Source organism: Phyllobates terribilis, unplaced genomic scaffold (genome assembly GCF_046119375.1).
Source record: "Phyllobates terribilis strain yellow unplaced genomic scaffold, ASM4611937v1 Scaffold_9__5_contigs__length_417890890, whole genome shotgun sequence".
NCBI lineage: Eukaryota > Metazoa > Chordata > Amphibia > Anura > Dendrobatidae > Phyllobates > Phyllobates terribilis.
Window position 1 is genome coordinate 307,352,339 of NW_027362769.1, and position 27,562 is coordinate 307,379,900.

Genomic DNA, 27,562 nt, shown 5'->3' on the forward strand with positions numbered 1-27,562 from the left:
ATCTAAAGGGAGGAGCTTTAGTTCTGGCGTGCCTCTGATTTGGAGGGAACTGCAAAATCATAGTGATGACTGCTACTTTTGCATAAGCAACGTGGGATTCAACCTTACATATAGAAGGAAATTATATATCCTGACCTCCCATCAGCGCTTCACCCTGTGCCTCACAGTCCAGGAATACCTGTCCAATTGCTTCCAGAGAAACTTGAAGGTACACCTGATTCAGAACACGAAGAGCAGGATTTTGACGAAGACTTTCAGGCTAGTCCCAGCAAGCCACAGCTTTTTTCACAAGTCAAATTAAATTATTTAGTCATGGACTTAGACCTTCCTAAACATTCTACAGAACTTTTAGGCTCTCGACTAAAGGAAAAGAACCTGCTAGCTCCTGGTACCAGTTTTTCCATCGTACAGAAACAGAGAAACATCAAGGTTAGTTACCGGTAGCCGGTTTTTCCGGAACCCATGACAGCATGCCTGAGAGAGGGATACGCCCCACCATGGACAGGTGGTTACAGAGCATTGAGAGGACCTCCATAAAAAGTTAGACATATAACCAACACCTACATCATACAAGCACCCAAATTATAGTGCACACCCATATGGTGAGAAAAAAAGGGGGGGAAATATACGGGTGCGGGCATGGGTTTCGGAAAAAACTGCTACCGGTAAGTAACCTTGGTGTTTTCCCTTCACCCATGACCGCACATCTGAGAGACTTTTGGATAATGTTAAGCACCCTAGGGAGGGATCACCGCCTGAAGCACCCTTCTCCCGAAGGTAAGGTCAACAGAGGAGGACAGATCAAACCTATCGTGCTTAAAAAAGGTGGCTGGTGTGGACTAAGTAGCAGCCTTACATATCTGGTCAATCGATACCTCTGCTCTTTCCGCCCAAGAGGTCGCCACAGCTCTGGTGGAGTGAACCTTGCTACCATCCGGGGCCGGAGCACCAGTAGATGTGTAGGCTATACTAAAGGCCTCCCTATGCCACCTAGCGATAGTACATTTTGATACCCTGCAACCCTTCCTATTCCCCTGGGAGGCTAAAAATAGGGAATGATCGTTTATCCACTGGCTGGTCATGGCTATGTACTGTAATAGTGACCTCCTAACAGCAAGATTACAAAACCTAGTCTCTCCTAGGTTTCTAGGATTGCTGCAAAATTAAGGCAAAATAATCTCCTGAGTACGATGGAATCTTGATACTACTTTTGGGAGATGAGCTGGATCTGGCAGCAGAACGATTCTGTCATCATATATTTGAGTACATGGAGGATTTACCCAAAGCGCCTGCAGGTCGCTTATTCTACTAGCTGATGTTAAGGTTTAGGGCCCACTCTCCCTGGTTTAATGTATGGCGGACTCAAAGTCTGCTTTCGTGTTTTCTACCCCTTTTACGTGTAGTGCCGTGAGGGATGGAAGATGCCGTTCCGCTAGCTGAAAGTTTCTGTTACCACTAACATCAGGGAGCGAGATCTTGCTCCCCATTGGTGATTTATGCATGCTATCGTTGTCTGATTGTCCGACATGATTCGGACATGGTGACCCCGAATGTGAGGTAGGAAGCTTGTTAGGGTTTTTGCTACTGTCCATAGTTCTTTAGGCTTGATGACCCCTTCTTTTCGTGGTCTTTCCAGCGACCCTAAATTGTGTGGTCTGCCAGATGAACTACCCAGCCAGAACTGCTTGCATCGGTTGTGATTATGTGGTCGACGGATCTGGCCCACTTCATGCCTGAAGTCTAATTTTCCCTGGCTGTCCACCATGAGAGGGAGTGTGTAGTTTCCAAGGAAGGATCTACTCTTCCTTCTAAATGTCCGTTCAATGACTTCTGAGCTGACAGGATGTCCCACTGGAGTTGCCTCATATGAAATTGGGCCCATCTGGCCGCTGGGATACAGGACGTCATGGTCCCTAACAGACATCGCTTTCCTCAATGTCATCGTTGGTGATTTGATTGCTTCCGCGGCCAAACTGATTATTTTGTCCTCTGGAAGAAAACAGGCCTGAAGATCGGAATCCAGGACTAGACCTAGAAAGATTGCTGTCTTTGAGGGTGTCAATCTCGATTTCTGAGTATTTATTAACCAGCCTAGCTCCTGTAAGACCGCTGTAACCTCTCATATAATTTAGCGAAAGAGCGGTCCTCTGATTTTTCTACTACAAGAAAATCGTCCAAGTCGGGGATAACTATTTTTTTGATTCGTAGAAAGGCTGTCATCTCGGCCACAAGCTTGGTGAATACTCTCGGTGCTATTGAGAGACCGAATGGTAGGGCTGTGAACTGAAAATGCCTCATTTTCCTCTCTATGTACAAGGCTACCCTCAGGTATTTCTGATTGTCCGGATGGATTGGGATGTGGTAGTAGGCATCCTTTAGATCGACTACCACCATAAAGCAATTGTGATGAAGAAGCTTTAAAATCGCTGAGATTACTAATTTCATTTTGAATGCATGATTTTCCACCACTCTGTTCAGGTTCTTGAGGTTGATGATGGTCCTAAAGGTCCTGTTTGTTTTTTTTATCAAAAAGAGGGGGGAATAAAATTCCCTTCCTTTATGTCCAGGATCTCGTAAAGGACCTGTTTCTCCACCAAGCTTAGAATTTCTGCCTCCAAGGCCATTTGCTCCTCTACAGACTTCCTCATGGGGATGACCACAAAGTAACGTTGGGGTATCTGATGAAAGCGTATCTTTAGGCCTTCTCTTACAACGCCCAGTACCCAGAAGCTCGAGATGACCTCCCAAACCTTAACAAATTGGAATAGTCTTCAGCCTAAAGTCGGCCTGGCATCATTGGGAGGGGTTTTTGACGTGGAAAAGGAGGGTCCTCTAAACATGTAACCCGACTCCTTTTTGGTTCTCAAGTCCCACCTCCTTTTTTACTCCTGGAGGACAGCCACGATTAAATTTTCTTCTCCGAAAAGAAGAACTCCTTGTGTCACCCGAGAACCCTGGAAAACACTTTTCTGTCGCCTGCCCTCTGTAAAATATCATCCAGGTTTTTACCAAATAGGAACTTGCCATCACACGGTAAAGAGCACAGTTTATGCATTGACTACAAGTCCGCCGTACAACCTTTGAGCCATAGGGCCCGCCTGACTGCATTTGATAGTAAAACTGCCAGCTAGATCAGTTAATCTGAGTCGGCTGAAGTATCTGCAAGGAAGGCTGATACCGCCTGCATCAGGAGCAGATTAGATAGGATTTTATCCCTTGAAACATTTTTGTCCTTAAGTTGGTCTTCCAACTGTTGTAGCCAAGCCATAAGAGATCTGGCTACACAGATCCCTGAAATTGCTGGCTTAAGGCCTCCTGCTGCTGCCTCCCATGTGTGAAGGTGTCCGCGTTTTTATCCGGGGCATCTCTAAGGACCCCTGAGTCTTCTGAGGACAGTGACGATTTTTTTGAAGAAGATCAGGCTACAGCGCCATCAACTTTGGGGATTTTGTCCCACAACTCTGAATCTTTGTCCTCAGAGGGGTATTTTCTCTTTGAGGATGAGGGGAATGCCCCCGTTTTTTTTCTGGCTTCCTCCATTCTTTGTCAATAAAGGCCTGAATTTTAGAATTTACTGGAAATGTATGCTTCTTTTCTCCTCCAGTCCTGCAAACATAATATCCTTTAAGGATTTGGCAGCTTTCTCCTCTCTTAACCCCATAGTGAAGCTTTCTCCTCTCTTAACCCCATAGTGGACCTAATGGCTTTGACCAATTTATTTGTATCCTCTATGGGGAATCACGGTCTACCGCAGTCACTATCCGAAGAGGATGCGGAATCACTAACATATCTTTCTTCTGACTGGGGAGAGGAACTAGAATAAGAAGAGATTTCTCTATGAGGCCTCTTCTTCCTCTTAAGCAAGCCTTTTAGGGAGCCTTCTACCTCTGATAGGACTATGGATCTAAGACTTGCCGCGAAGTCTGAGGTACCCTCCATAATGGTCCTTTTAATGGAGTCCGAGCAGAGCTCTCTTTCTGGCAGTCTACCGCTAGTGGTATTTGGCATAAGACACACATCCGGTTTCTCTTTTTTGAGACTTCCTAGGCTCTTAAGGGTTAAACATATGATAAAACGGTGACATTCACGAAGATCACTCACCCCCATAGAAACTGAAGGATACCGGAATTGGAGGATGTGGAGGGATGCGAGATGAATCCCTTCTGGATGCCACAGTCTTCTGATACCTTGCTCCTATGCCTGGGATGGCTGCCGGTCCGGTTGCTCGAGCAGCTGCCTGCCTGATGACCAACTGGCCGTTTCTTTCGCTCTTGCTGCTGCTGAAGTGGAGGAGTCAGCTGCTGCTGCTCCTGGCTATCCTGGTCCGCCATAGTGACCAAGATTGTGGGCTGGAGCATGGGAAGTGCTACACCTGTTTGTTTCCCCTTTCGTAGGGTGCCAGTGCCATCCAATCCTCCTCCTTCACGCGGTCCACGTGCCCTCCCCTCTCCTTGCGTTTGCCGACCGAGGATTCATTAACCGGATGGCGACACTAAAGGGCATCTTACATCCGGGTCCCTGCCCCCCAAAATCATCCGGCACACCTCTCCCAGAGTACACTGCGCCATGACGTCAGGTATGCGCGACTCCGGCGCGTCAGCCGTAAGTTGCTGCAGTGTGGTACTAGTGGAGCATGGCATGGGGAGGGCGGCGCAGCGGTCTGTAGAGAGCTGGAGCCATCCTTACTGCCCGCTCGGACGCAGCATCATCATGGAGCTGCAGACGGCGCCTCCAGATCCTGAAGGTCGGTGGTGCCCAAGTCGGAACCATGTCCTTTTGCACACCCAGACAGGGCTGGGTAAGTGTACAGAACACCTCTTCTATCTTCTTTCTTCTCCGCCGTATTCTAGACTAGGTTCCCATCAAGGACAGGAAACCAACTGAAGCAGGTGAGATGTATCACCCTTTTATTTCAGACGGTTTCCTGGCCTTGGTGGGGCGGATCCCTCTCTCAGGTGTGCCGTCATGGTTGAAGGGAAAAAGGAATTCCTTCCATACTTCTCTCAAGACGGTGCTCTAGTCTATTGCAGTGATCTTCCTGGGCTGATGGAAAAATTTAACATGGAGTCCAACGCGAGCAATTGGAGACTCTTTAATGATTCATCAAAAGTCTGAAAGTAGTGCGACTGTACAATGGCAGCATGTATGCTGTGGTGCCTTTAGGGCATTCTGTGCACTTGATGGAAAGCTATGAGAATTTAGACTTTATTCTCAAGAAACTAAACTACGAGGATCAGGATGGTAAATATGTAGTGATCTAAAAGTTCTCTTTTTGCTCCTTGGGCAGCAAGTAGGATACACCAAATACTCATGTTTTCTGTGTGAATGGAACAGCTGGGATAGGACTCATCACTGGAGCCAAAAAAGTTAGCCAACAATAACATCTTTGCAACTTGGACTCAAGAATATAGTTAATCCCACTTAAATTTTCCTGCCACCACTCCACATTAAGCTTGGACTGATGAAGCAGTTTCTGAAAGCTCTACTGAAAGAAGGAGAGACTTAAGTACCTTTGCACCAAATTTCAGGGACTGTCTGAAGCAAAACTGAAGGCAGGCATTTTTGTGGGTCCGGATATTCGGAATCTCATGAAGGACGACGTGTTCCAAACAAAACTGAAAGCTATTGAGAAAAGGGCTTAGGATTCTTTTAAATAGGTCGATAAGAAACTGCTAAGTAACAACAAAAATCCAAAATTTAAGTCCATTGCGGAGAACACGGTGAAATGTTTCAAACCTTGGGACGTCTTATGAATTTGAAGTTCCATTTTTTTTCCTATTTGGAATACTTTCCTGAAAACCTTGGTGCGGTTAGCGAAGATTAAGGAGAAAGATTTTGTCAGGATATCAAGGAGATGGAATATGAACATGAGGGGGGACTACTGTTGGATGCTTCATAGACAAGATCCGCAGGCCTTTTATAAGAGAAAAGGAATCAAGAAAAGTTTTGAAGGGAAAAGCAAAAGGCGCAAGAATTAAATTTCCAATAAAGTTGCAGAATGAATGTTCAAAAAAGGTTTATATATAATATTGTGTATATTTTTGGCTACAATAAATATTTTTCTTGTTCACCTCGTTAGTACGTAATTTGATGCACGTTTTGTGCGAAATCAATACGTGATTGTTAAAATACACTAGAAGTGTTTGTTTTTTTTAATCAGGGCATAAAAGACAAAAATGAATTATTGGATTTGAAAAAATTTTCATACACCCAAATTTTGCATACCTGTGTTATCTGTCGGTTTAAACATGATGGGTGACTATGCATGCCGGCCGGGGGGAAAACAAAAAAAAAAACAGTCATCGGCAGAACATAGCCCAGCATAATGTTCCAGGAACAACATCCTGCATCTGGAGACAGAATGATTTTAATAGTGATCGTTCTGTCTCCATAATTGTTACACAGTCTATGTGAGTAATCTAGTAAATAACCAAATCAACTTGTATATTGTCAATCAGCACTCATTTAAAGGGAACCTGTCATGTAAAGAAATGCTATTAACCTGCAGATATAGGGTTAACCTGCAGGTTAATAGCTTTCTGGCACAGCCAGTTGCCAGCACCAAGAGCCCCGCTGCTGGGAGGAACTTCATGTCTTCCAGCAGCCTCTGGCTTTCAGGCATAGGGGTGCGATCTGCGCAGGTTCAGTTACTGAACCAAAGCTGTAACTACGCCCCAACACTGACTGACAGCTGGCTACTTCTGTCACCCACAAAGTGCTTCACAGTTCTTCACCTACCTAAACTCTACCACCCTACCCATGCCCTCAGTTTCACTAATGATTTAAGACCAACATCTTCAATAATCCAAACCTCGCACTCCCACCTCCATGCCATCCCCGCGTGCTGTGCTAATTCTCTGAAATACACTACCACAGACACTTTGATTAATTCCCAATACCTACAGTTTTAAGCATGCCCGAAAAACGCGTTTATTTGTCTGGCCTATCGCCTCACCTAATTTAATCACGATTCCACCACTCTATGTCCTAGGGACGCTGTGAGTGACAGCTGTGCTCCCATTTGAGATTGATGGCTGGCTGAGCTGTCGGGACTATGAGTGGCAGCTCTGCTGCACAATCTGAGGCTGAGGTGCGAGTGTTGTGAGCTCAGCTGTCCTATCTGGCTGGGTCTGTGGGATCTCCTCCAGGTGTCATGTATCCTGGGTAATTACAGGTATGTGCTGGGTTTGTATCCTGGGTAATTAAGGTATGTGCATATGGTGAGTATTTGTTGAGTTTTTTACATCAATATTTGTGAGACAAAACCAGGAGTGGAACAACCCGAGTAAAAGTATAATAGAAACTCGTCACCACTTCTATATTTTTCACTTTCTCCTGGTTTTGGCTTACAAATACTGAAGAAAAATAAAAAAATCTCAAAATACTTAACATGGCCTTAGAACCCTGACAACTGCCAGACCTTTTGTCAATTGTAGCTCTGATCAAGTGGTGTGTTTGTCTGCTCTGTGCTCTGAGTTATATCCTGATCTCCCTTGAGGACCTTGGAATTTCCTTCTGACCGTTCGTTTGACTTACTCCTGTGTTTTGATTTGCTACCTTCCTAAAACCCTGACCTCATACTGTTTCCGGACTACGCCTTTGTCTTTTCCCTCGGTCTATTATGAGCCCTCTTGGTACGGACCCCGGACCTCTTGACTATCCTGCTCCACGGAAAGTCCATGTATAGTGATTAGCGTCACACTTGTGTAACTATTCTTGATTTGCCCTTCCAGCATATTCCTCCAAATCTGGTTCCTTGCATCAGTTTACACACCCTCCATGCACTTAATAGCACTCGGTATCTGTACAGATACTGGCTGGTGGCCGGTTTATATTCTGTCAGTGTGAATTCCCATTACCCAATGCGTATGGGTATCCTCACACTTACGGACTTGAAGCCACACACGAAGTCACAGGCAGTGGTGTACTGCCAATGGCGTCCGGCCACGAGACTGCTATGGGGCCCGTGAGCCGGTTTCAGCGCTCACATCAGGCCCTCCCCTCCGAGCCGCTTTCAACTGTATCAGCAGATGCCGATTCAGTTGAAAGCAATGATGCAGGAGGGAGCATCATGTGACACACCCTCTCCCATCATTCCCCTCTGCGTCTGACGCAGCGGGCGCGATAACGTCACTTCATCGCTCCACGCTGGGTCAGGCAGTTGAGCTGATGAGATGTGCTGCAGAGACCGAAGCATCGGTGTAATGAGGAGCAGTAAATATGTATTTATTTAATGTGGCTGCATTTTGCCCTATGAGGACAGACCTATGGAGGCTGCATTATATTGGGTGGATGACCATGGGGGGTGCATTATACTATATGGCTATGTGGGCCATTATAATATTTGGAGGGTTATGTGGGGCCATTATACTGTATGCAAGCAATTATACAGTGTGAAGTTTGTGTGGGGTCCATCTTACTGTTTGGGGGACAGTGTGGAGGCCATTATACTGTTTGGAGGGTTGTGTGGGAGTCACAGTTGGGGAACCATACTGTGTTGGGGTCACCATACTTTGCGTCGGGAGTTGAGGGTGGGGTAGAGTCGGGTCATTATACTGTGCATGTGGAGACTAATGTGGAGGAATTCACCATGGGGATATCAAAGGGTGTTTGGAGGCCATTTTTGTTGGCATCATACTTTATGGGGGAAATGAAAGAGGAATCTAGGACTTTAGCAAGAGGAAAATTACTATGTAAAGGTTGGAAAGTTGTGAGATATGCTCCTCAGCGACCCTGACAATTATTTAATTTTTGTTTTTCTTTTTTTTGGAGGGGCCCAATTAGAACTTCTGCTATGGGGCCCCATGATTTCTATGTATGCCCCTAAACACACAGATGTGTAGGTAGAGGTGCACATGCACCTATGTGTCTTCAAACACACAAACATACACATTTATCCACACACATGCACGAGTAGTAGCCATACACATGGACATGTTCACAAACAGAATCATACACAGAATTTGACACATGTATATATTCATTACAAGTTGTAAATGTGAACATAAAGCTCAATAGAAAATAGTGTACTCAAAGTTTCTCTCTCATCTTGCTGTCAGAGTGTTGGTGCTGGACTGACAGGCTTCAGGGAAGATCAGGACAACCCAGAAGTGTTCTGAGCAGAATTGATGAGATGTGGAGGGTGAAGCTGGGGAAAGAATATGCTAAGAAACAAACAGGTGAAATATCAATGGAACGTTGGGGTTGATTGGACAGGTGTGACAAGTGTGAAGCAATACTATATAAGGCCACGTTCACACGTTCAGTATTGAACATCAGTATTTGTAAGCCAAAACCAGGAGAAGAACAATCAAAAGAAAAGTATAATAGAAACCCGTCACCACTTCTGTATTTATCACCCACTCCTGGTTTTGGCTTACAAATACTGAGGAAAAATACTGACTGAATACCAACCTTGTGAACACAGTTTAATGCATGGGATAGGAGCAGTACGCTAATACATGGAGAAAAAAAACGGACAGTGAGAAATATTGTGTAGGTAGAAGGTAAGTTGGTGATGTAGACATATGGGTAGATGGGCAGAGAGGGAGCAGGTCAGTTACTCTACTGCAGGATAATATCTAACAGCTCTATAGCACTACGGATATAATGGTCAAAATGCAGGAGATTTGTGCAGTTCTGCTGAGGATGAAGAGGACAAGAAATCCCAGCATGGCTTCTCTGACAATGGCTAGGTAGAGCAGTGCAGAAGCAGAGTCCTAACCAATGAGAGTCAAGTGGGTGGGGTGTAGCACTGGCTGTGAAGTTAAAAAAAAGTGCAGGAAATTGTGCAATCATGAAGAGCAGCACAGGGGCACCGAACCAAAACACTGGAGGAACTGAGGGAAAACACTGGAGGCTTTTTCATTACAATCCGGCATAGATTATTTTATAAAAAAATTATTGTTTTGGGGTCGGACAAATACTTCACGGTTTTTATTTCCTTACCTGAGTGTTATAGGATCCCTAATTGCAAAAGGCTGGTTAATCACACCCATGACTGAATGCCCTGTGTCCATAAGAAAAACTCCTATCAGGACAGTTACACACTGAAGACCTTTAGGATAAATCCCTTTCTCTGGCTGAACATCATCTAATCCTTTGATATATTGGTAGGTAGAGTCTGGAATTAGAACAAAAAATATTATTAAATGGTCCCTCTATGTATAAAATATATTGTACGAGCATATATAAGAAACATTGTAAAACTTCTTATTAGAGAAATATGATTAATTCTTTACTTGGGGAGACATTTCTCTAAGTTTCCTAACTCATAGTTTACTCAAAAAAAAAAAAAAAAAAGACAACATTCTTCCTGTTAAGACTTGACAAACTGACCACTCACTGAAGTAGTAGAGGAGGCAGCAGCAAAATGAAAGAGGCAAATTGTACATCTGCTTTCTAGTAGTTCACCTCACCATAGAGCTAGACTCACAGCTACACTGCTCAGTATGTGCACATGACATATTTTAATGGCAGGAAAACCAACCGAGATTTTTTTCTTAAGCATTTTTTTTGGCATCTCTTAGAAATTTCTTCAGTGCTTTTTCAATCATTTTGACAGCTAGCAGATTTTAACTTTAACAGTTTTTTATGGCTTCTTTTGTTTTGGTGCTTTCTGTATTTTTTAAACTCCATTCAACAATGAATAAACCTTTAGCGGTTTTTGAAGAAAAATGCTAGAAAACATTCAGAAAGATACCAGAATGTCTTTTAGGCCACCACATTGACTCATTATAAAATTATTGAAGATGCTCTAAGTAAACAAAGGCCTGAAGAATGGTCAGTACACTTCATTTAACCAACTGGCATCAATGGAAATGTTAACAGCTCAAAAAAATGAACATAGTAGTTTATGCATGTTCATTCTTTTAAGCATTTATTTAATGCTTTCAGACAGATTTTGGAGTGAAATACGCCTGAAAAAGATATGGTGTGCACATACCCCTAGTCCTCCATGTTGCTGCTTTTCAACATGTATTACAGAGAGGCAAGCAGGGAGCTCATGTCTGTATATGCAAGACGTCATAGCAGTTCCCACCCATTAACTCAGACAACTGAAAATTAGAGACAAACCAAGTAGTTTTAAAACAGGTGAGAATACTGAATATATATAATTGCCAGAAATAACCATTCATTCCTAATGCACCTACAAATGACAGCTTATTCTGAAAAGTCATTTGTACTGATGGGTACGGTTCAACATTCATTAAGAATATGCTTAAGTTAGCACTAAATGACATTAGGCTGCAACAGTTTATCAAACAGGAGGTATGCCAAAATATTTTTGACCACTTTTAAAAGATTCTCTTGTTAAATTTAAAATACAACAGGGGAGGAGGGGGGGGGGATCAAAAATAATATAAATACTTTGCATTAATTTTTTTTTTCAGTTATTCAGCACATACTGATAGATCCAACAACATCTTTACGTAAAAAATTGTGCTTTAGAAACAAACTTTTTTTTATTTTTAACATGTTCCGGTCAAAAAAAGCAATACAAAAAACAACTTGCATTTTCGTTCTGTATTAAAATATATTGTGGTTTTTGTCTTTCCCTCTTTGCTTCCAACTCACTATTTTACACAGACCGATCATAACATCGGGTTTCCCATTGTATTTATGCAAACACTGAACCTGCAATAATTAAACCACAAACAGGCTGTTACATCCCTGGCGGCGTGCTTGCATAGTGCACCACCTCCCACTATGCAAGACCGCAATCTTACCTGTCAGTCCAGCCTGCAATCCCTGCACCAGTTCATGCTATGTGCATTTCTCTTGACTGACTGCTTAGGGCGGCGGCCCGGTTACTTCCTGATTCTTATAGCTGCTGTGGGCGCACCCCTAATGCGTCTCCAGCCTATTGCTGTGAGTCTCTGGATATTTAAACCCCCTCCACCCAGTAGGAGGTGCCTGAGCAACACTAACATTCAGTGTGCTCCTTGAGTCTGAAGTTGCCAGGTCCAGTTCTGCTTCTTGTCCATTTCCACCATCTCTGGGGGCTGTATACCCAGGCTCGTTCTTGTATCTCTTTGCAGTAGCAGTTCCTGTCTGAACTGTATCCTAGCCTGTTACCTGTTTGTCCTATGAAGGTACTTCCCTTTTTCCTGCAGTATCTGAACCTGCACCTAACTCCAACTCGTTGCCTCTGTACTTCTGTTTGTGAGTTTTGTGTCCACTCGCTACTTCATAGGAAGTACCTTGTGTGTATCTGGTTCTGCTGGTCCCTTTTCCCTTCCACCGTATCTTCCTGTATTTTCCAGTCTGTTCCATGTGAACAGAGCCCTGTCCTCTCTGCCTTGTCCACCGCTCTGTCTTGCCCACCGCTCCGGCGGTTTCTCTCTGCTCTGACTTGCCCACCACTCCGGCGGTTTCTCTCTGCTCCGACTTACCCACCGCTCCGGCGGCTTCCCTCTGCTCCGACTTACCCACCGCTCCGGCGGCTACTCTCTGCTCTGACTTACCCACCGCTCCGGCGGCTACTCTCTGCTCTGACTTACCCACCGCTCCGGCGGCTACTCTCTGCTCCGACTTACCCACCGCTCCGGCGGCTACTCTCTGCTCCGACTTACCCACCGCTCCGGCGGCTACTCTCTGCTCCGACTTACCCACCACTCCAGCGGCTTCTCTCTGCTCTGCCTTGGCCACTGCACCAGCAGTTCCTCTCTGCTCTGCCTTGTCCTCCGCTCCGGCGGTTTCGCTTTACTCTGCTTGTCTACCGCATCTACGGCTCTGTACCTGTCTCCCAGTCTGTACTGGACCCTATCCAGCCTGCGCTCCAACCTGCTAGTACCTCCCGGTCTGCACTCCAGCCGTGCTTGCCAGTATCTTCCTGTCTACATACCAGCCGTGTTTGCCAGTGCCCACCTGTCTGCATACCAGCCGTGCTTGCCAGTGCCCACCTGTCTGCATACCAGCCGTACTTGCCAGTACCCACCTGTCTGCAAACCAGCCATACTTGCCAGTACCCACCTGTCTGCATACCAGCCATACTTGCCAATACCCACCTGCCTGTGTGCCAGTCTAACCTGCCTGTTCCTGCATTCCGCTGTGGGTCAACAACTGTGACCGGGGTCTGACCTGGAGTCGCACCTGGTCCCTCTGCTCGGTTCCTCCTTGATCCACGGAGTCGATTAAGCCGCCGTGCGACCTTGGTCGGATCGGGTTGATATTTAGTTATGCCCCTCCAGGCACTCCTCAGTTCATGGTACAGTGGCATCACTAATCACGCTCACGCCAGTCAGTCCGGGCGCGAGCGTAACACAGGCCTTCAAAGGTCACTCAATATACATAATAGATGCAAACCGACAGATTGTAGATTGATTTTTTATCTATACTGCCAGCTTATTTCATAAATGTCAGTAAAGTTAGAATGGACTTTAAGGGGAACCTGTCAGCTTCCCAGGCCCATTCAAACTGCCAACATGTATTTATTGATTCCTTTATCTACTTTCTAACAATACCCCTTCGCGTCTATTAGATATTTGACCATGCCTAAAATCAATTTAATAATTGGATTTTCAATGTGTTAGTGGGTTGCTTATCATGGGTGAGTTGCTTTCTCCAGGCTAATCATGCCATCACTCCCCTGATCCATTGCACTGCACAGTAAAGTTGGATGTATGTTTCCTGGCTTCATTGCACATGTCCAGAGCGACAGCAATGACGCAGGATTCTTTGCAAACGTTACAGCTGGCTGAGCCCTTTGTGATGACTGCCTCCTTGGGAAAGCTCAGCTGGGGAACATATGGCTTCAATGCGCATTGTCAGGGAGGCAGAGATTCCCAAACAGCTGGTGGTGATGCCACTCTTGAGAATTATGCCACTTACACCCACATGGGCATAATCAGATTAATGGGGCAATTAGTCTGGGGAAAACTACACAGATAAAGTGGAGTAGAGTACTGACTGGTCTGCTAGTGTAATACGCCCTGCGAGAGTTTTAGTTTGGTTGTACTGACTAAGTGAGGTAGGTGGAAAGAACATTGCCTGGTTTGCTTCGACGATACATCCTGCTGAGAGGTTTCACTTTGCTGTTCTCAATTACTCAGGAGAGTTGTCAGAGTGCACACACTGATGATACACCAGGCTGGAAGGTCTCTGCTTGTTAATCAGAAATACCCTTGGAAAAGAAGAGGTCCAAGTAAAATGTGGCTCGCTTGTGCGATATGACTTAATAACGAGAAGAGACGCTGCTCAAAGATCAGACTCACACTGAGTATGAGAACAGTCAGGTTCACTTGGGAAGTTACGTCAAGTTAAGAGAACTCTGCCTGCTAATCCAACCCCTCTACTTCAGTGAAACGAGTACAGTGAGGAATAAGTCAGACTGAGAAAGAATGTGATGCTCAGACCCCTCAGGAAGTGGTCAGAATATAGTCTGGTCTGCTATCATGGTCTACCCTGAAGATAGGATTGTGAGAGGTGCTATGGCTATGCCCTAACTGCTAAGAGGACTTAACATAGTTGTTCTAACTTATTGGGGAGAATGTTCAGAGTACTGTCTATCTCACATGAATAATACACCCTTTTGAGGGAACCCTCTTTGTTGGTCTGACCCAGTGTGGAAAGTTACATCTCGCACAATCTAGACATTGTGTTATGTTGTTCTACAGAATGCCTAGTATTTGTTGGCAAAGTATTAAATAAGCACTTTTCATTCTGACCTTATAAACTTTACCAAAAGTGGGTAAATTGAACCCCTTCCCGTTATGGTCCTGGTTTGTGCTTTTGTTCCCCTTTTCCAAGAAACATAACCGTTCTATTTTTGTTGTTGAAATAGCCATATGTGGGCTTCTTTAATGGGACTAGTGGTAGTTTTTAATTAAAAAAAAATAGATTAAAAAGGAACCATCAACTTACCAAAAATTGCCGCAGGAAATAACCATGGATTCAGAGGATGTCTGATGTATGGATCTTTGGAACCGGCGTTCATAAGGAGGCAGAGTGCAAAATGGAGAAATGTAAATCAGCATCGGAACTGAAAAACTCCAAAGTTTATTCAAAAATACATAAAAAAATGAGAGTGTAAAGCAATCACAGAAGCCAGGACATGTAAAACCTAGCACGTTTCAGACCATACTTGTCCTTACTCATAGGTATCAAACCTATGAGTAAGGGCAAGTATGGTCCGAAATGTGTAAGGTTTCACATGTCCTTGTTTCCATGATGGTTTTTACCTTCTCGTTTTTTTTATGTATTTCTGAATAAACTTTGGCGTTTTAAATCAGTTCCGATACTTACATTTCTCCATTTTGCCCGGTAGTTAATGCCACTATTCATTTTAACATATAAAAAGGCATTGAAAAACAGGAGAACAATTCTAAGTGGGATGATCTGGTGAAAAAATAAAATCCCACAATTCTAGTCATTGGTTTTTGGTTTTCATTTTTATGTTGTTCACTTTGCAGGTAAAAATGATATGGCTAGCTGATTATTCAAGTCAGTACGATTACAACTATATCAAGCTTTTATTGGTCAATAACTTATTCAAAGCATAGATATCAAATAGCAGGGAAATGGTAAAAGCACCTCTAGATCCCTAAAAGTGCTCTCTTAGTGGATCTGTCTTACCCAGGGAAGAGGACAGAGTGCTGTGTGGAATGTACACAAAAAAAAACACAAAATCCAATGAAACAGAGTACAAAGATGGTGTCAACATGGGCCTTATGTAGTGCCCTGGCAACCCAATAGCACCCAGTGGGGGGTGGGGAGCTTGGATGGGCGCCAGAAAAGACACACTACCACAATTAGCACATTGTTCAGTAGTGTGAGATTGACTACACAGCTATCTCTCCTGACTCCTCCATATAAAAGAATGCGTGGCTAAGCAAAGCACCCCTGTGAGTTGAGAGCGATGCTGCCAGACTCCTCTAGAAGCAGCATAATTCCCCCTATAATAAAACGATAGGTCAAGGAAATACAGCATCTCAGATCCTTCTTTCTCCCAACATCATCTATTAGGGAACAGTCTGGAAGCCCCCATATACATCAGATTGTTGGCTGATCCCACCATGATCAGTAGGTTTGGATAACTTTAATTATAATATATAAGGGGTCTTTTATAAATATATGTGCAAGGAAAACAATTCCTATTTCTGTATACAAGATTAAAGCCTGGCATTTAACTCACCAATAGGATCCACCCAAACCGCAATATTTTCTAGAGGAATGTGCACATTGACGGCATCTAAAGCCTCGTCTGTCAGAGTCACTTCCTGGTGAACAGCTCTGGCTAAGGTCTTGGCTGCAGCTTTGTTGTTATCAAGTACTCGCTGTAGTAGGTTGGCAGTTCCCTCCTCTGTAGGGCAGACTTTAACTATTATTTTCTCTCCTACAAGTAAAAAACAAATTCGCATGAGATTACCAAATATACTTTTTCTGTGTCACCCATTTTTATAGAAAGTTCACAAGCACATAATACATAAATTATGCATTGCTACAAACTTACTGTCCCTGCATGGTTCAAATATAGTTTTTCTGATTCGCCATCTCTCTTGCCTCATGTGCAGGCATCGCAGGACCTTAGGTATCCATGGTTTCGACCACTAGCAACTAGCTAACTAACTGTGACTTAATCAGTGGACATAACCATGGATACCTAAGGTCCTGCGATGCCTGCACATGAGGAAAGAGACATAGCAAATCAGAAAAACTATACTACATTTCTAATTGGAGGTATTTGCTAATATTATTATTATTACACCGTCTACATATTGGGATAGGATCTTGGAGCTGGGAATACCCCTTTAATGCTACGACACAGAATTAACCTGCTTATGAAATATGTATTTAAATGTGGGTACTCCAGATCTGTAATTAGTGTTTTTTTTATATTGGAAGTGGTTCCAGAAATATGTAGTTTAAGGGATTTCCATCCTACAATAATGCATGTGCTAGAAATCCAAGCGGTCGAATTAATTCTCTAGCATAAAACACATATACAAGTTTTTTTCATTTGTGTGTGACAAGGATGCTTTGTATATTACATACTGCCCCTATTTGCCCTTGCTTTCATTAAAGCCAGAGCAAATAAACACTTTAACTGTGTTTTTCAAAACAAATCTGCCGAAGAGCAAATAAGTCTCAAGGACAAACACTTAAATGAGTCGGCATTTATTTGCCGGAGCCCATGTTTGGACATGGCCTATTATATGTGGCATTTTCAAGAGTTTGTAGGAGAGAAGATGTAAGAGTTGAGGTATTGGATACCCCCACACAAGGAAGATTGATCGAAAATTGTGAGAGTATTCACTCAGAACGCTGTGTACCAAAAGGTACTTTAACCACGAGATAGAGAATTTAGCCTGCAGTGGCAGAAAAAAACGCCGGTGTCTACTTCAGTAGGCCAGAGGGGCAGCATACAGAGAGATTTCCACGCGATCTGCCCTGGGCAATTCACTTTTTGAATTGGCAAACATCTCTGTAATCTTCTAAATTTTATTTGTTTTCCGTAATGCCATTTACCAATTTATTAATTACACTTTGTCTGACATATCATCTCTATGACACCTGAAGTCACCATCTTATTTTATTATGGTTCGGAGTTATCCCAGTATTACTCTGTGCCCAGATTACATACAGAGAAATCTAATGTCTGCTGGCTCCTTTCCTCTCTCTAGGTTACTGGCCTAAAAAGGTCAAAATGTAGGATCGGAGTTTCTATTGCAACAGACTGAACAAAGAAAAATTCTTCCAGCATTAGGGTCTCATTACAGAACACAATGCCCTCTCTGATCACTGTATAGAGCCATTTTGGGATAGAAAACTGATCTTTTCAGGAGTGTTCTGTCACCATAGATACATCAGGCTGCCAATGTGACAGCCTAATCTCTAATGTCAGAGTGATTTCCAAAAGAGATCTGCTACTCAAAGAGGAACATGTACATTTGTGTTCCAGCTAAATAGCGCACTGACAGAGTGCTAGACTATAATATAATGTGGCACTCATTCGATGATACATTTACCTGGAGCACAATTTTTTTTTTCCTTTTTATACCAGAAATATTACATGACCGAACAAAATATTCTTTAAACTATTTTATACTTTGTAAACCGTTTCATTTTTCTCCTTCCAAGGTGAATTATTTTTTTTTTCAAACATCATTGCCCCCCCCCCCAAATATTTTCTGTTTGAAATAGAAATTGAAAAAATTACCTACCAAGCTCATTTGTAAATTCATTGGATTCTTCTCCTCTTACATTTTTCTCTAAGCCTGGGAACTAAAACAGTTATAGTTAACATCTTTTTAGTTACTGATTAGATTATAATTTCAATGGCTTTCTATGTCCCCATTTACCCCTTTTTCTTTTTCAGTTTACCTCTTGCTCTTTAAAGCAAAACAGTCAGCAGGATTTTGCTAAGTTAACTACAGTCAGTGTCATGTTGGGGTGGCTGCACTGATTAATATGATACCTGAGGTGAAGAAATCAGTTTTGTGGTTCTTGTGTAATCAGTGTTTGCAGTTTTGAGTTAATGATATGCTCGTGCTGCGGGATGGGACTGTAGACAGGGTCTCAACCTGGTCCTCTAGGCCAGATCAGCAAGAAAAGACTTGCCCACAGGCCGCCTCGAAGCACAAGTATGTTCCTCATCATAGAGACAGCCAGACAGACAGACAGGGGTGGGCCTGTGGGCAGATCATTTCTTGCTGATCTGGCCTAGAGCAGCAGATAGCACCCCCCACAGTCCCGCTCCAGAGCACGGGCATATCATTATCTCAAAACTGCAAACACTGATTACACAAGAACCACAAGATCAATTTCTTCACCTCAGGTATCATATTAATCAGTGCAGCAGCCCCAACATGACACTGCCTGTAGTTTAGTTAGTAAAATCCTGCTGACAGGTTTGCTTTAAAGGGCTATTCCCATCTCCATAGATAAGCAATGTCAGACAGTGCTTGTAAAAAACACACATTTATGCCTGTACTGTTTATTAACATTTGCAGCTGTTCTTGAAACAGTCACACGTTTCTTTTGTTTATGTCTGGTTGCCTAGGAAACGGACAACTGCATATGTCTAACTTGGAAACACTTCACGAAAGTTGGACAGAATTAGTTAAAAAAAGAGACAAACAATGTACTCGAGCAATGTCGTCCATCTACTGTATATATCTGTGTTTACAAGCACTGCGCATGTACAGCTAGACAGCAGCAATGAGCTGTAAAGTGGTAGTATCTCAAGCATGGCTGAAAGTTTTTAATAAAAAATAAGTTGAAAAAAAAAGCTTATTTTTACAAATACTATCTGACACTATGACTAATAAAGGGATGACCTACTCTGGCACACATATGACCTAATAGGATGTATAAAAAGGGGTCCCTCTTCAAAAGATACCCCTAAAAATTTAATGCCCACCACTGAACACCATTTGCTTCATTTATCTCAAAGTGTCATGCCCACTTCAATTAGCTGAACAGTGGGAGCCATGGGAATCAAACATCCATGATCTGATATTAATTATTTTGAGCCTTTTAACACCGGATACAGCACTTGTGATAGTCACAGGATATGCCATAATTGTCTGATGTGCCAGCCTCAGTTCCAGTGGATTGTGAAGGTGCCTGGTATGAGGACTCCCACTGAGCTCATTGTACTGAACCTTATATCCAGAGGATCGGTCATCAATCATTAGATCCTCAAGAACGCCTCTAAATGGGTTCTCCCATTCTGCAGCAATGCCATACATTTTTCAGTTAACTCGTGTTTGGGCACCATGCAGGGCTCAGAAAGGCGAACATATCTTAAGGTGCATGGATTTTACAGAACTGTTTTTTTGGGAGACATGCTGATTTTCCAGCATCTTTCAGTTACCAGCAACATGGAAAACCTCTATTTTTCAGTTAGCAGATGTAAGAGCCAAGAAGGGGCTTGTTTTTTGCTTTTTTGTTTGTTACATTTTTAGGTGGCAGAGTGGATAGAAAAAAAAATGTTTTTTGTCTCTTAATGCCACTCACTGTGCGGAAAAAATTATAAGGCTATGTGCCCACGATGCAGAAATGAAGCAGAAAATTTCTGCAGCATTTCTGCATCTCCCTGGCAGAAAAAAACGCATGCAAATTGTGCATGCGTTTTTCCTGCAGAATACATGCGGATCCACATGCGGGTTCACATGAGTTTCCGCATGCAGATTGTCAAGCACTTTCCAGGCGATAGCATCACTTGGAAAGTGCTTGACAACTAGGTCACACTGTATAAATCCATGCAAACAGCATGGATTTATACAGTGTGAACCGTAAAAATTAAAACAAATAAAGCTATACTCACCCCCGAGGCACCGGCGTGGCTGCAGCGCTCGTTCCTGTCTGGTTCCTGGATGCCGGCATATCGCGAGACAGAGCGTTGAAGGGCCTGCGGTCACATGACACTGACGTCACCGAAGGTCCTTCAGCGATGCCGGCATTCAGAGAGAAGACGCCGGACAGGCGAGTATAAACTTTATTTGTTATTTTATTCTTTTTTTACAGGTAAAATGGTACCCAGGTCTGGATGAGAGTCTCTTCTCCTCCAGAACTGGGTACCATCCGCACATAGAGACGCATAGAAGCCGCTTGTACAAATGTACAGTCGCGGTTTCTGTGCGTCTCAATGCAAGTCAATGGCGGGAGTTCCGCTGCACTTCCGCAAAATTAAATGACATGCTGCGGATTTTTGCACGCAGCATAAACGCTGTGGAAAAATCCGCAGCATGTGCATAGAACATGCGGAATCCCCTTGGGGACCATGGGGTGCGGATTACCTAGCGTTTTACAAGCGTTTCCGCTGCGGAAATTCCGCAGCATAAACGCTTGAAAAACGCTACGTGGGCACATAGCCTTAGAATGTGTTTTTCTTCGGGTCAATACGATCACAGCGATACCACATTTATATAGGTTTTCATGTTTTGCTTCTTTTACACACAAGCTTATTTTTACAAGTGTTTTTTGCACTGTCATCGCTGTAACTTTATTTTTTCTCTGACAGTCATATAAAGACTTTTTTTGAGGGGGGAGGATATAAAAATTGCACCTTTTCATAACATTTTATATATAATTTTTGTTTTACAGTGTTGTACAGTCAAATAGGACAAAATGTGAAAAAGCTCCACAACGCCATCCAACACTTCCTTTGAATTTTTCCAAAAATCTTCGTAATCTCACATTAGATAAAACTGCATACAGACAATGAAAGGTGGTAAGCAATCTACGCATTTCAAAACTTAACTTGTTCTTACTCATGGTATAATGAAACATACAAAAACACAAACATTTAAAAGCAAGTAACATACCAAACCTCACCCCTTCTTAATTATCTCTTAAAGTTATAGAACACGAACAAATAGGTCTTGGTTCAAACAGCAGCGATGTATTATAATGAGGACAATCTGGGCTACCGCCCGGGGCCTGAGGCTCCGGTAGGGCCCACGGCCAGATCGCCCTCATTATAATGTTTTCTGGAGCGGCAGGGGCAGGGGGACCACACATTACCATTAGACGCTGGCCGGCTGCATCAGGGAGACAGACACGCCCCCTCCACGCTGTGTCTGTGTCTCCAGGACTGACGTCACACAGCAGCGCCTGGAGCTTCTTCACTTCATCCTGCAGGAGAGGAGCTCGTGCATCAGTGGATGGCGGTAAATACGAGGTCGAGGTCGGGCCCTGGGGAGGATGTCTGGAGTGAGGAGGGGGCTGCAGGACGCTGCTCCCCTCCTGATGAGTTCACACGGATCCCTTAGTGTCAGGTCGGCGGTCGCTCTGCTGGGGCCCTGTATGACTTATGGCCGGAGTCTGACCTTTGCTGCAGATCAGGTCACTCTGGGTCATCGGCTCCAGAGTCACCAGATCTGCAGGAAAATTCAGAGTCCTGCAATAAATCACACTGAGCCCCAGCAGAGCGACCACAGACATCAGCAGAGCGGATCCTGCACTGACTGATCAACCCTGAACCTACAGAACGTCACATACTATACTGCTCCATATATAATATGTGAGGTCCTGAGTGCAGGTCCAAGTGTGATCAGTACAGTGTATACCCATGTACAAAAAAGGTCATCCAGTATATCGATTACTGTATGGTATACTGTGGTAGAGACATCAGATGGGATATAACAATGTGTATAGCATATAACATCTAATGTCTGTATCACAGTATATCATACTAGCTATTGATCCTGTTCTACGCCCGGGTGGCAAGCTTTTTTTATTGGTATATGCTCTCCCATCCTGGCCCCGTATCCTGGTATATGCTCCCCCATCCTGGTATATGCTCCCCCATCCTGCTCCCCCCTCACTCTGGTCCATGCTCCACATGTCCGCATAGCGCGAGATCTGGTTTCATTTGAATGAATACAAATGTGCAGAGTGTATTCAACAAAATGGCGCCAAAGTACGCGCATGCGCATACCACGCTGTCCGTTTTGTCGAAGACACTGTTCATATTTGTCTTCACTAAAATAGCGCCAGAAATCGGCGTCTGCGCCACACTCCTCCCCTGGCCTCTCCAGAGATGACAGGACCGAACACGTATGTGTTTATGGTGCCGGAGATCGCGGTATGAGCTCAGTGCTTATGCATACCGCGATCTCCGGCGCCACACTCCTCATCCCTGTCTGGGATGTGGATGTGTCTTTCTGTCTGTGGCCAGACTGCGCAGGTATTGCGCTTACACAATCTATAGAGGCTTCTGGCAGAAGGACACATCCCTGATTATACTATAGATACCAGTCATGTATTGTCATATAAACTATACAGGGCCATATCTAGGGGAATCAGGGGGGGCATGTGACCTGGGTACAGCCGTCAGGGAGTTGCCTTCGGGCCACCTCATCTGGTGGTCAGAGGTGACTCCCAGGTAGCCGCATTTTGTATTCGACCATTCTCTGAGCTGGCTGTGGAACCCACATATTGTATGTAGGAAGCTATGTGGGTGCTCATACTGTATATAGGGTGCTATGTACGGGCTCATACTGTATATAGGGAGTTATGTGCGGGCTCATTGTATATAAGGGCTATGCGGGATCTCATATTGTATCTAGGGAGCTATGTGGGGGCTCATACTGTATCTAGGGAGCTATGTGGGGGGCTCATACTGTATCTAGGGAGCTATGTGAGGGCTCAAACTGTATATAGGGATGTCAGCATACTTAATTCTGCTCAATATTAAGGCTGTGTGCCCATGATGCGTTTAAGCGTTTCCGCAGCAGAAAAAACGCTGCAGAAACGCTTAAAAAACGCTTGGTAGAAGGTCTGCCATGTTCCCCAATGATAATCCGCATGTGCTGTGCACATGCTGCGGAAATATCCGCTGCGGATTATCATTGCGGAAAAAAACGCAGCACTACCAATTATTTTGCGGAAGCGCTGCGTTTTCGCCGCCATTGACTTGCATTGGAATGCATGGATTACGTATCACTGCATATGTAGATGCGGAATCCACAAGTTTCAATGTGCGGATGGTACCCAGGTCTGGAGGAGTGGAGACTCTCCTCCAGACCTGGGTACTATAGAAACTGAAAAAAAGAATAAAATAAAAAATAAATGTTATATTTACCTTCTGGCGGCCCCCGGTGCGCTCTTCCTCTCATGCCGGCAGATCGCGATGGACTGAAGGACCTGCGCTGATGTCATAGTCATGTGACGGGACATGTCAGCAGGTCCTTCAGTGTACTGCGATCTCCTGACAAGGGAGAATGGAGAGAAGCAAGACTCCAGGGGCCATCAGAAGGCAAGTATAGATTTATTTTTTATTTTTACACATTCTTTCACGGTCACACTGTATAAAGCCATGCCAGTTGCATGGATTTATATAGTGTGCCAAGTTGATAAGCACTTTCCAAGTGATGCTAAAATCGCTTGGAAAGCGCTTAACAACCCGCATGCGGAAATGCATGTGAAGAACGCTTCACATCCGCAAGTCCCTGGCAGGAAAAAGCATGTACAATCCGCATGTACAATCCGCATGCTTTTTTTCTGCCAGGGAGATGCAGAAACGCTCAGAAAAATCTGGAGCACTTCTGCATCGTGGGCACATAGCCCGAGTCATACAATTAATATATTTTTTTATTATTTTGTTAATATTATTAATATTGAGCAGAATTAATTTCAGCCTATTGATTCACCTTCCACAACAGTCATGGTCTCATGTGGCCCCTCAAGGAAATTAATCTACCACCGCTGCTCTACTATATATAGCGCTATGTTATGTATAGGGCTGTGTACATAATGGAAAAAAATTTCCATAATTTTCCATCTATAGATGTCACCAAAGGATCTGTGTTAGTCACATGACCTATCACATGATCTATCAAAGGGGATCATGTGACATGTCACGTGATACATCGGGTACCTGTGGGGGGGGCCACAACTTCTAAACTGCCCGGGGCCCTGGCTACTCTTAATCCACCCCTGGTCAAGACCCATAACTTTTTTTATTTTTCTGCTGATATAGATGTGTGAGTGCTTTTTGTGAGCAGAGTTGTATTTTCCGCACTATTCATTTTACCAAATAATGCAATGAGGAAAAAAAAAAGCAATTCCCCTGGGGATTTAGTTTTTACAGCATTCACTGTGCAGTAAAAATGACCTGGAAACATGATTGATGCGCATAAAAAAAATATTTATTTATAAATATATATATATTTTTTGGAACAAAATAGTTTCCAAGGCACTAGAAATATAATTATATTCTTTTATTCATCATAAAAGCAACTTTTCGGCCCGCAAGCGGCCTTTTTGAAGCATAAACAAAATGGCAGATGAAGCTAACATACATGCAGTACACAGCCATTTTAGATCCGGGAATCATTTCTCTGGTGCCTTGGAAATTATATGTCTGTGAATTTGCTGCTAAGTCAGTGGGAAGTTGCCCCAAGGAAGCACAGAGCCTGTGGCGTGGTGCAAAGAAAACTACCATCACTGACACTTTTATTTTTTTAATTTTTTTTTTTAGGCAGGCTCTAAAAAAAAAAAAAAAATAATAATAATAATATTTAAATACACACAGTTCTGATGCCTTGATATTTATTTTCCCTCTTTACTACGTTTACCAATCGAGTTAAACTCCATGTTCTAAGAAGTATAAAACCCAAATGAAAACTATTTGCTAATGCCCACTTAAACTTAACTCATTAAGCACCAAATTTTGTGTTTGTCAAAGAAGCACGCCCATCAAAGTTTTTACCCTCTTAATATATTACAACCGTCATATTATATAGCACTGTGTACTTACAATTACTCATTTTGCCCTTCCACCCAGCTAATTCTTCTTTTCTCAGTTATATGTAGAAACAGGAAGTCTCTTGCCCCTGCGAAAATCATTCCTCTCTTCAACTCCTGACCCAGCTGTTCTGCTCCCCTCGCCCGGGCCTTTTGCAGTGATGGGAAAACAGACTTCCTTTTTCTACATCAAGCTCAGAAGGATTCAGCTAGTCAGTCTTTAATCATGTGATGTCATAGAGCTAATGGAAAAGAGAAGAATTACCTGGGCAGAAAGGCAAAATGAGCAATTATATGTACACAATGCAGCGCCGCAGTCAGGGCATTTCTGCCATTACTGGTGTATGGGGCCCGGTGAGCAGAAGCAAAGAGCGAGAGCCCAGACTGGGTGAGACACGTTGCGCAGCACGCTGAGGCTCTAGTTAATTTATTTTCTTTATTAAGCCTCGGTGCCCCAGTGACTCCCAGACACAGCTACTTACATTGTATGGCGACATCAAGGGGGCCCGGCCACGTTTGACATCAGTGATGTCAGACGCTGCTGGCCAGTCATCTGTTCCTAAGCTGTGGCGTGTCCTGGGCCCTTGTGGCACATTATATGCAGAAGATGAAGGCCCGAAAGTGTTGAGGTGCGTGCGCATGCCCGTTTGACCTTCACTTCCCCCACCTGCTGGCCCACCCATGCGCTACTCTTCTTGTGTCCCCCTCTTTGCTCGTGCAGTGTGAATTTTTGGAGGAAGTCTCTGTCTGCAAACTACTAAATAATAAGTTCAACCTTACTGAATGCTGCCTGTCTGCAATAAGGTCCAGTTACCTGTCTTAAAGGGGATATATTAGTAACCTAATACTTATCCCCTATACACAACATATGGAATAATTATCAGGGCCAGTTCACATAGCGGATCTTTAAGCAGAAGTTTGGCGCAGATAGCCACGCTGACATTCTGCTGAATATCCACAGTGGCCGCTTCCTTCATGCATCCCTTTCATCTCTATGGGAGACAACGATGAGGATTGAGGAACAAAGAGTTTTAGCCGCAACCATGCAAAGAAAGAACCTATTCGCACCAAAATTGTGCTTGAAAATCTGCTGTGTGAGCTGGCCCTATGTTCACAAATGTTGTGTTTTTTTCTCCGGCAAATCTGCTAACTTTTCTCTGGCAGGAAAACAGCAGAGTTAAAAACGCAGGTTTTGGTGCGTTTTTGCTGCGTTTTTTGACCATCCATTACTTCCTATGGGTGGAAAAAAGCAGCAAAAACGCAGGTGCGTTTTCTGCTGCGGAAACGCTGAAAGAAGTGATATGCTCTATTTTCCAAATACGCAAGCCAGGAAGAAAATACGTAGCATACAAAAAGCAATGAGTGAACAGAGAATTATGGTTTCTCATAACCTTTGCTGGTACTGCTAGACGCAGGTGAAAATTTGCATAAAAATCTGCTGCAAAATAAGCAGCAAAACACAACGTGTGTGAACATAGCCTCACAATAGAGCAGCTCCATGCATTCCCAATAAGCTGCACAGCTCAATTCAGGAGCCGATTAGCTTTAGGGTGACCCCATTCTTGTGATCAGTGGGGGCTCCCAGAAGTAGAACTCCCCCGGAACAGCTCCCATAAATGTACAGAAAACAATCTATAATCAGAAATACAGATTATACAAACAAATTACACAATCTGGTTTCATTAGTTTAAAATGTATGTGACTCATTCCCTTAAAGAAAAATAAATAAAAATATACCTAATAAAAAAAAAGTGTATAGGATTTTTTAAGAATTTTTTTTATTAGGTTAGAGTAGAGTAGGGCCCTGCCAAAAGAGTCTACCTGGTCAAAGTGACAGTCTTAAAAAAAATCTTTTGGCGTAAACAAAATCTGATGGCTACGTATGTGATGGGAACGGTTAATATGTCATTGAAGCGGAAATGGGGTGGAGCCTGGGCGGAGTCTCAAGGGGGCCACAAAATTTTGCCAGTATGAGGCCCTGAAATTCCTGGTGGCTGCCCTAACACAGTGCTAAATAATAATATGATTGCAATATATTAAAAAAATAAACATTTTGATGGGAGTTCTTCTTTAATATCTACACAATGGAGAGGCAAAAAAGAAAAAAAAAAAAAGAGTGTGTCCAGATCAGCATGAAAAATTTCAATTGACTACTACAGTTGTCAGGCTCAAGTGCAAAAATAAACAAACAAATACACCAATGTGGTGTACCTAATGCTGTGCACTGTGTCCTATTGGGGGTCTCTATGTGGGAGAAAAAGGACAGAAACTGAGAGCAAGGATGGAGGTCTCATTGCCACACGATTACAGATAAAAAAAAAAACAGGTACCGGTGGCCAAACATTTGTGTGGTCCAGGATACAAC

The 27,562-nt window shown here is 43.5% G+C and overlaps 1 protein-coding gene across 5 annotated transcripts in view; it reads right to left on the reverse strand.

Annotated features, from left to right (window-relative positions):
- Positions 1–27,562, reverse strand: part of INPP1 (inositol polyphosphate-1-phosphatase) — a 109,975-nt gene that overhangs the window by 32,860 nt on the left and 49,553 nt on the right. For all 5 annotated transcript variants that reach the window (XM_073647943.1, XM_073647941.1, XM_073647938.1 and 2 more), the window contains 3 exons: positions 18,165–18,225; positions 16,136–16,336; positions 9,949–10,123 (listed from right to left, as the gene is read on the reverse strand). In XM_073647943.1, coding sequence (XP_073504044.1) covers positions 9,949–10,123; positions 16,136–16,336; positions 18,165–18,225 — 437 coding nt within the window. The remainder of the gene's footprint in view (positions 1–9,948; positions 10,124–16,135; positions 16,337–18,164; positions 18,226–27,562) is intronic.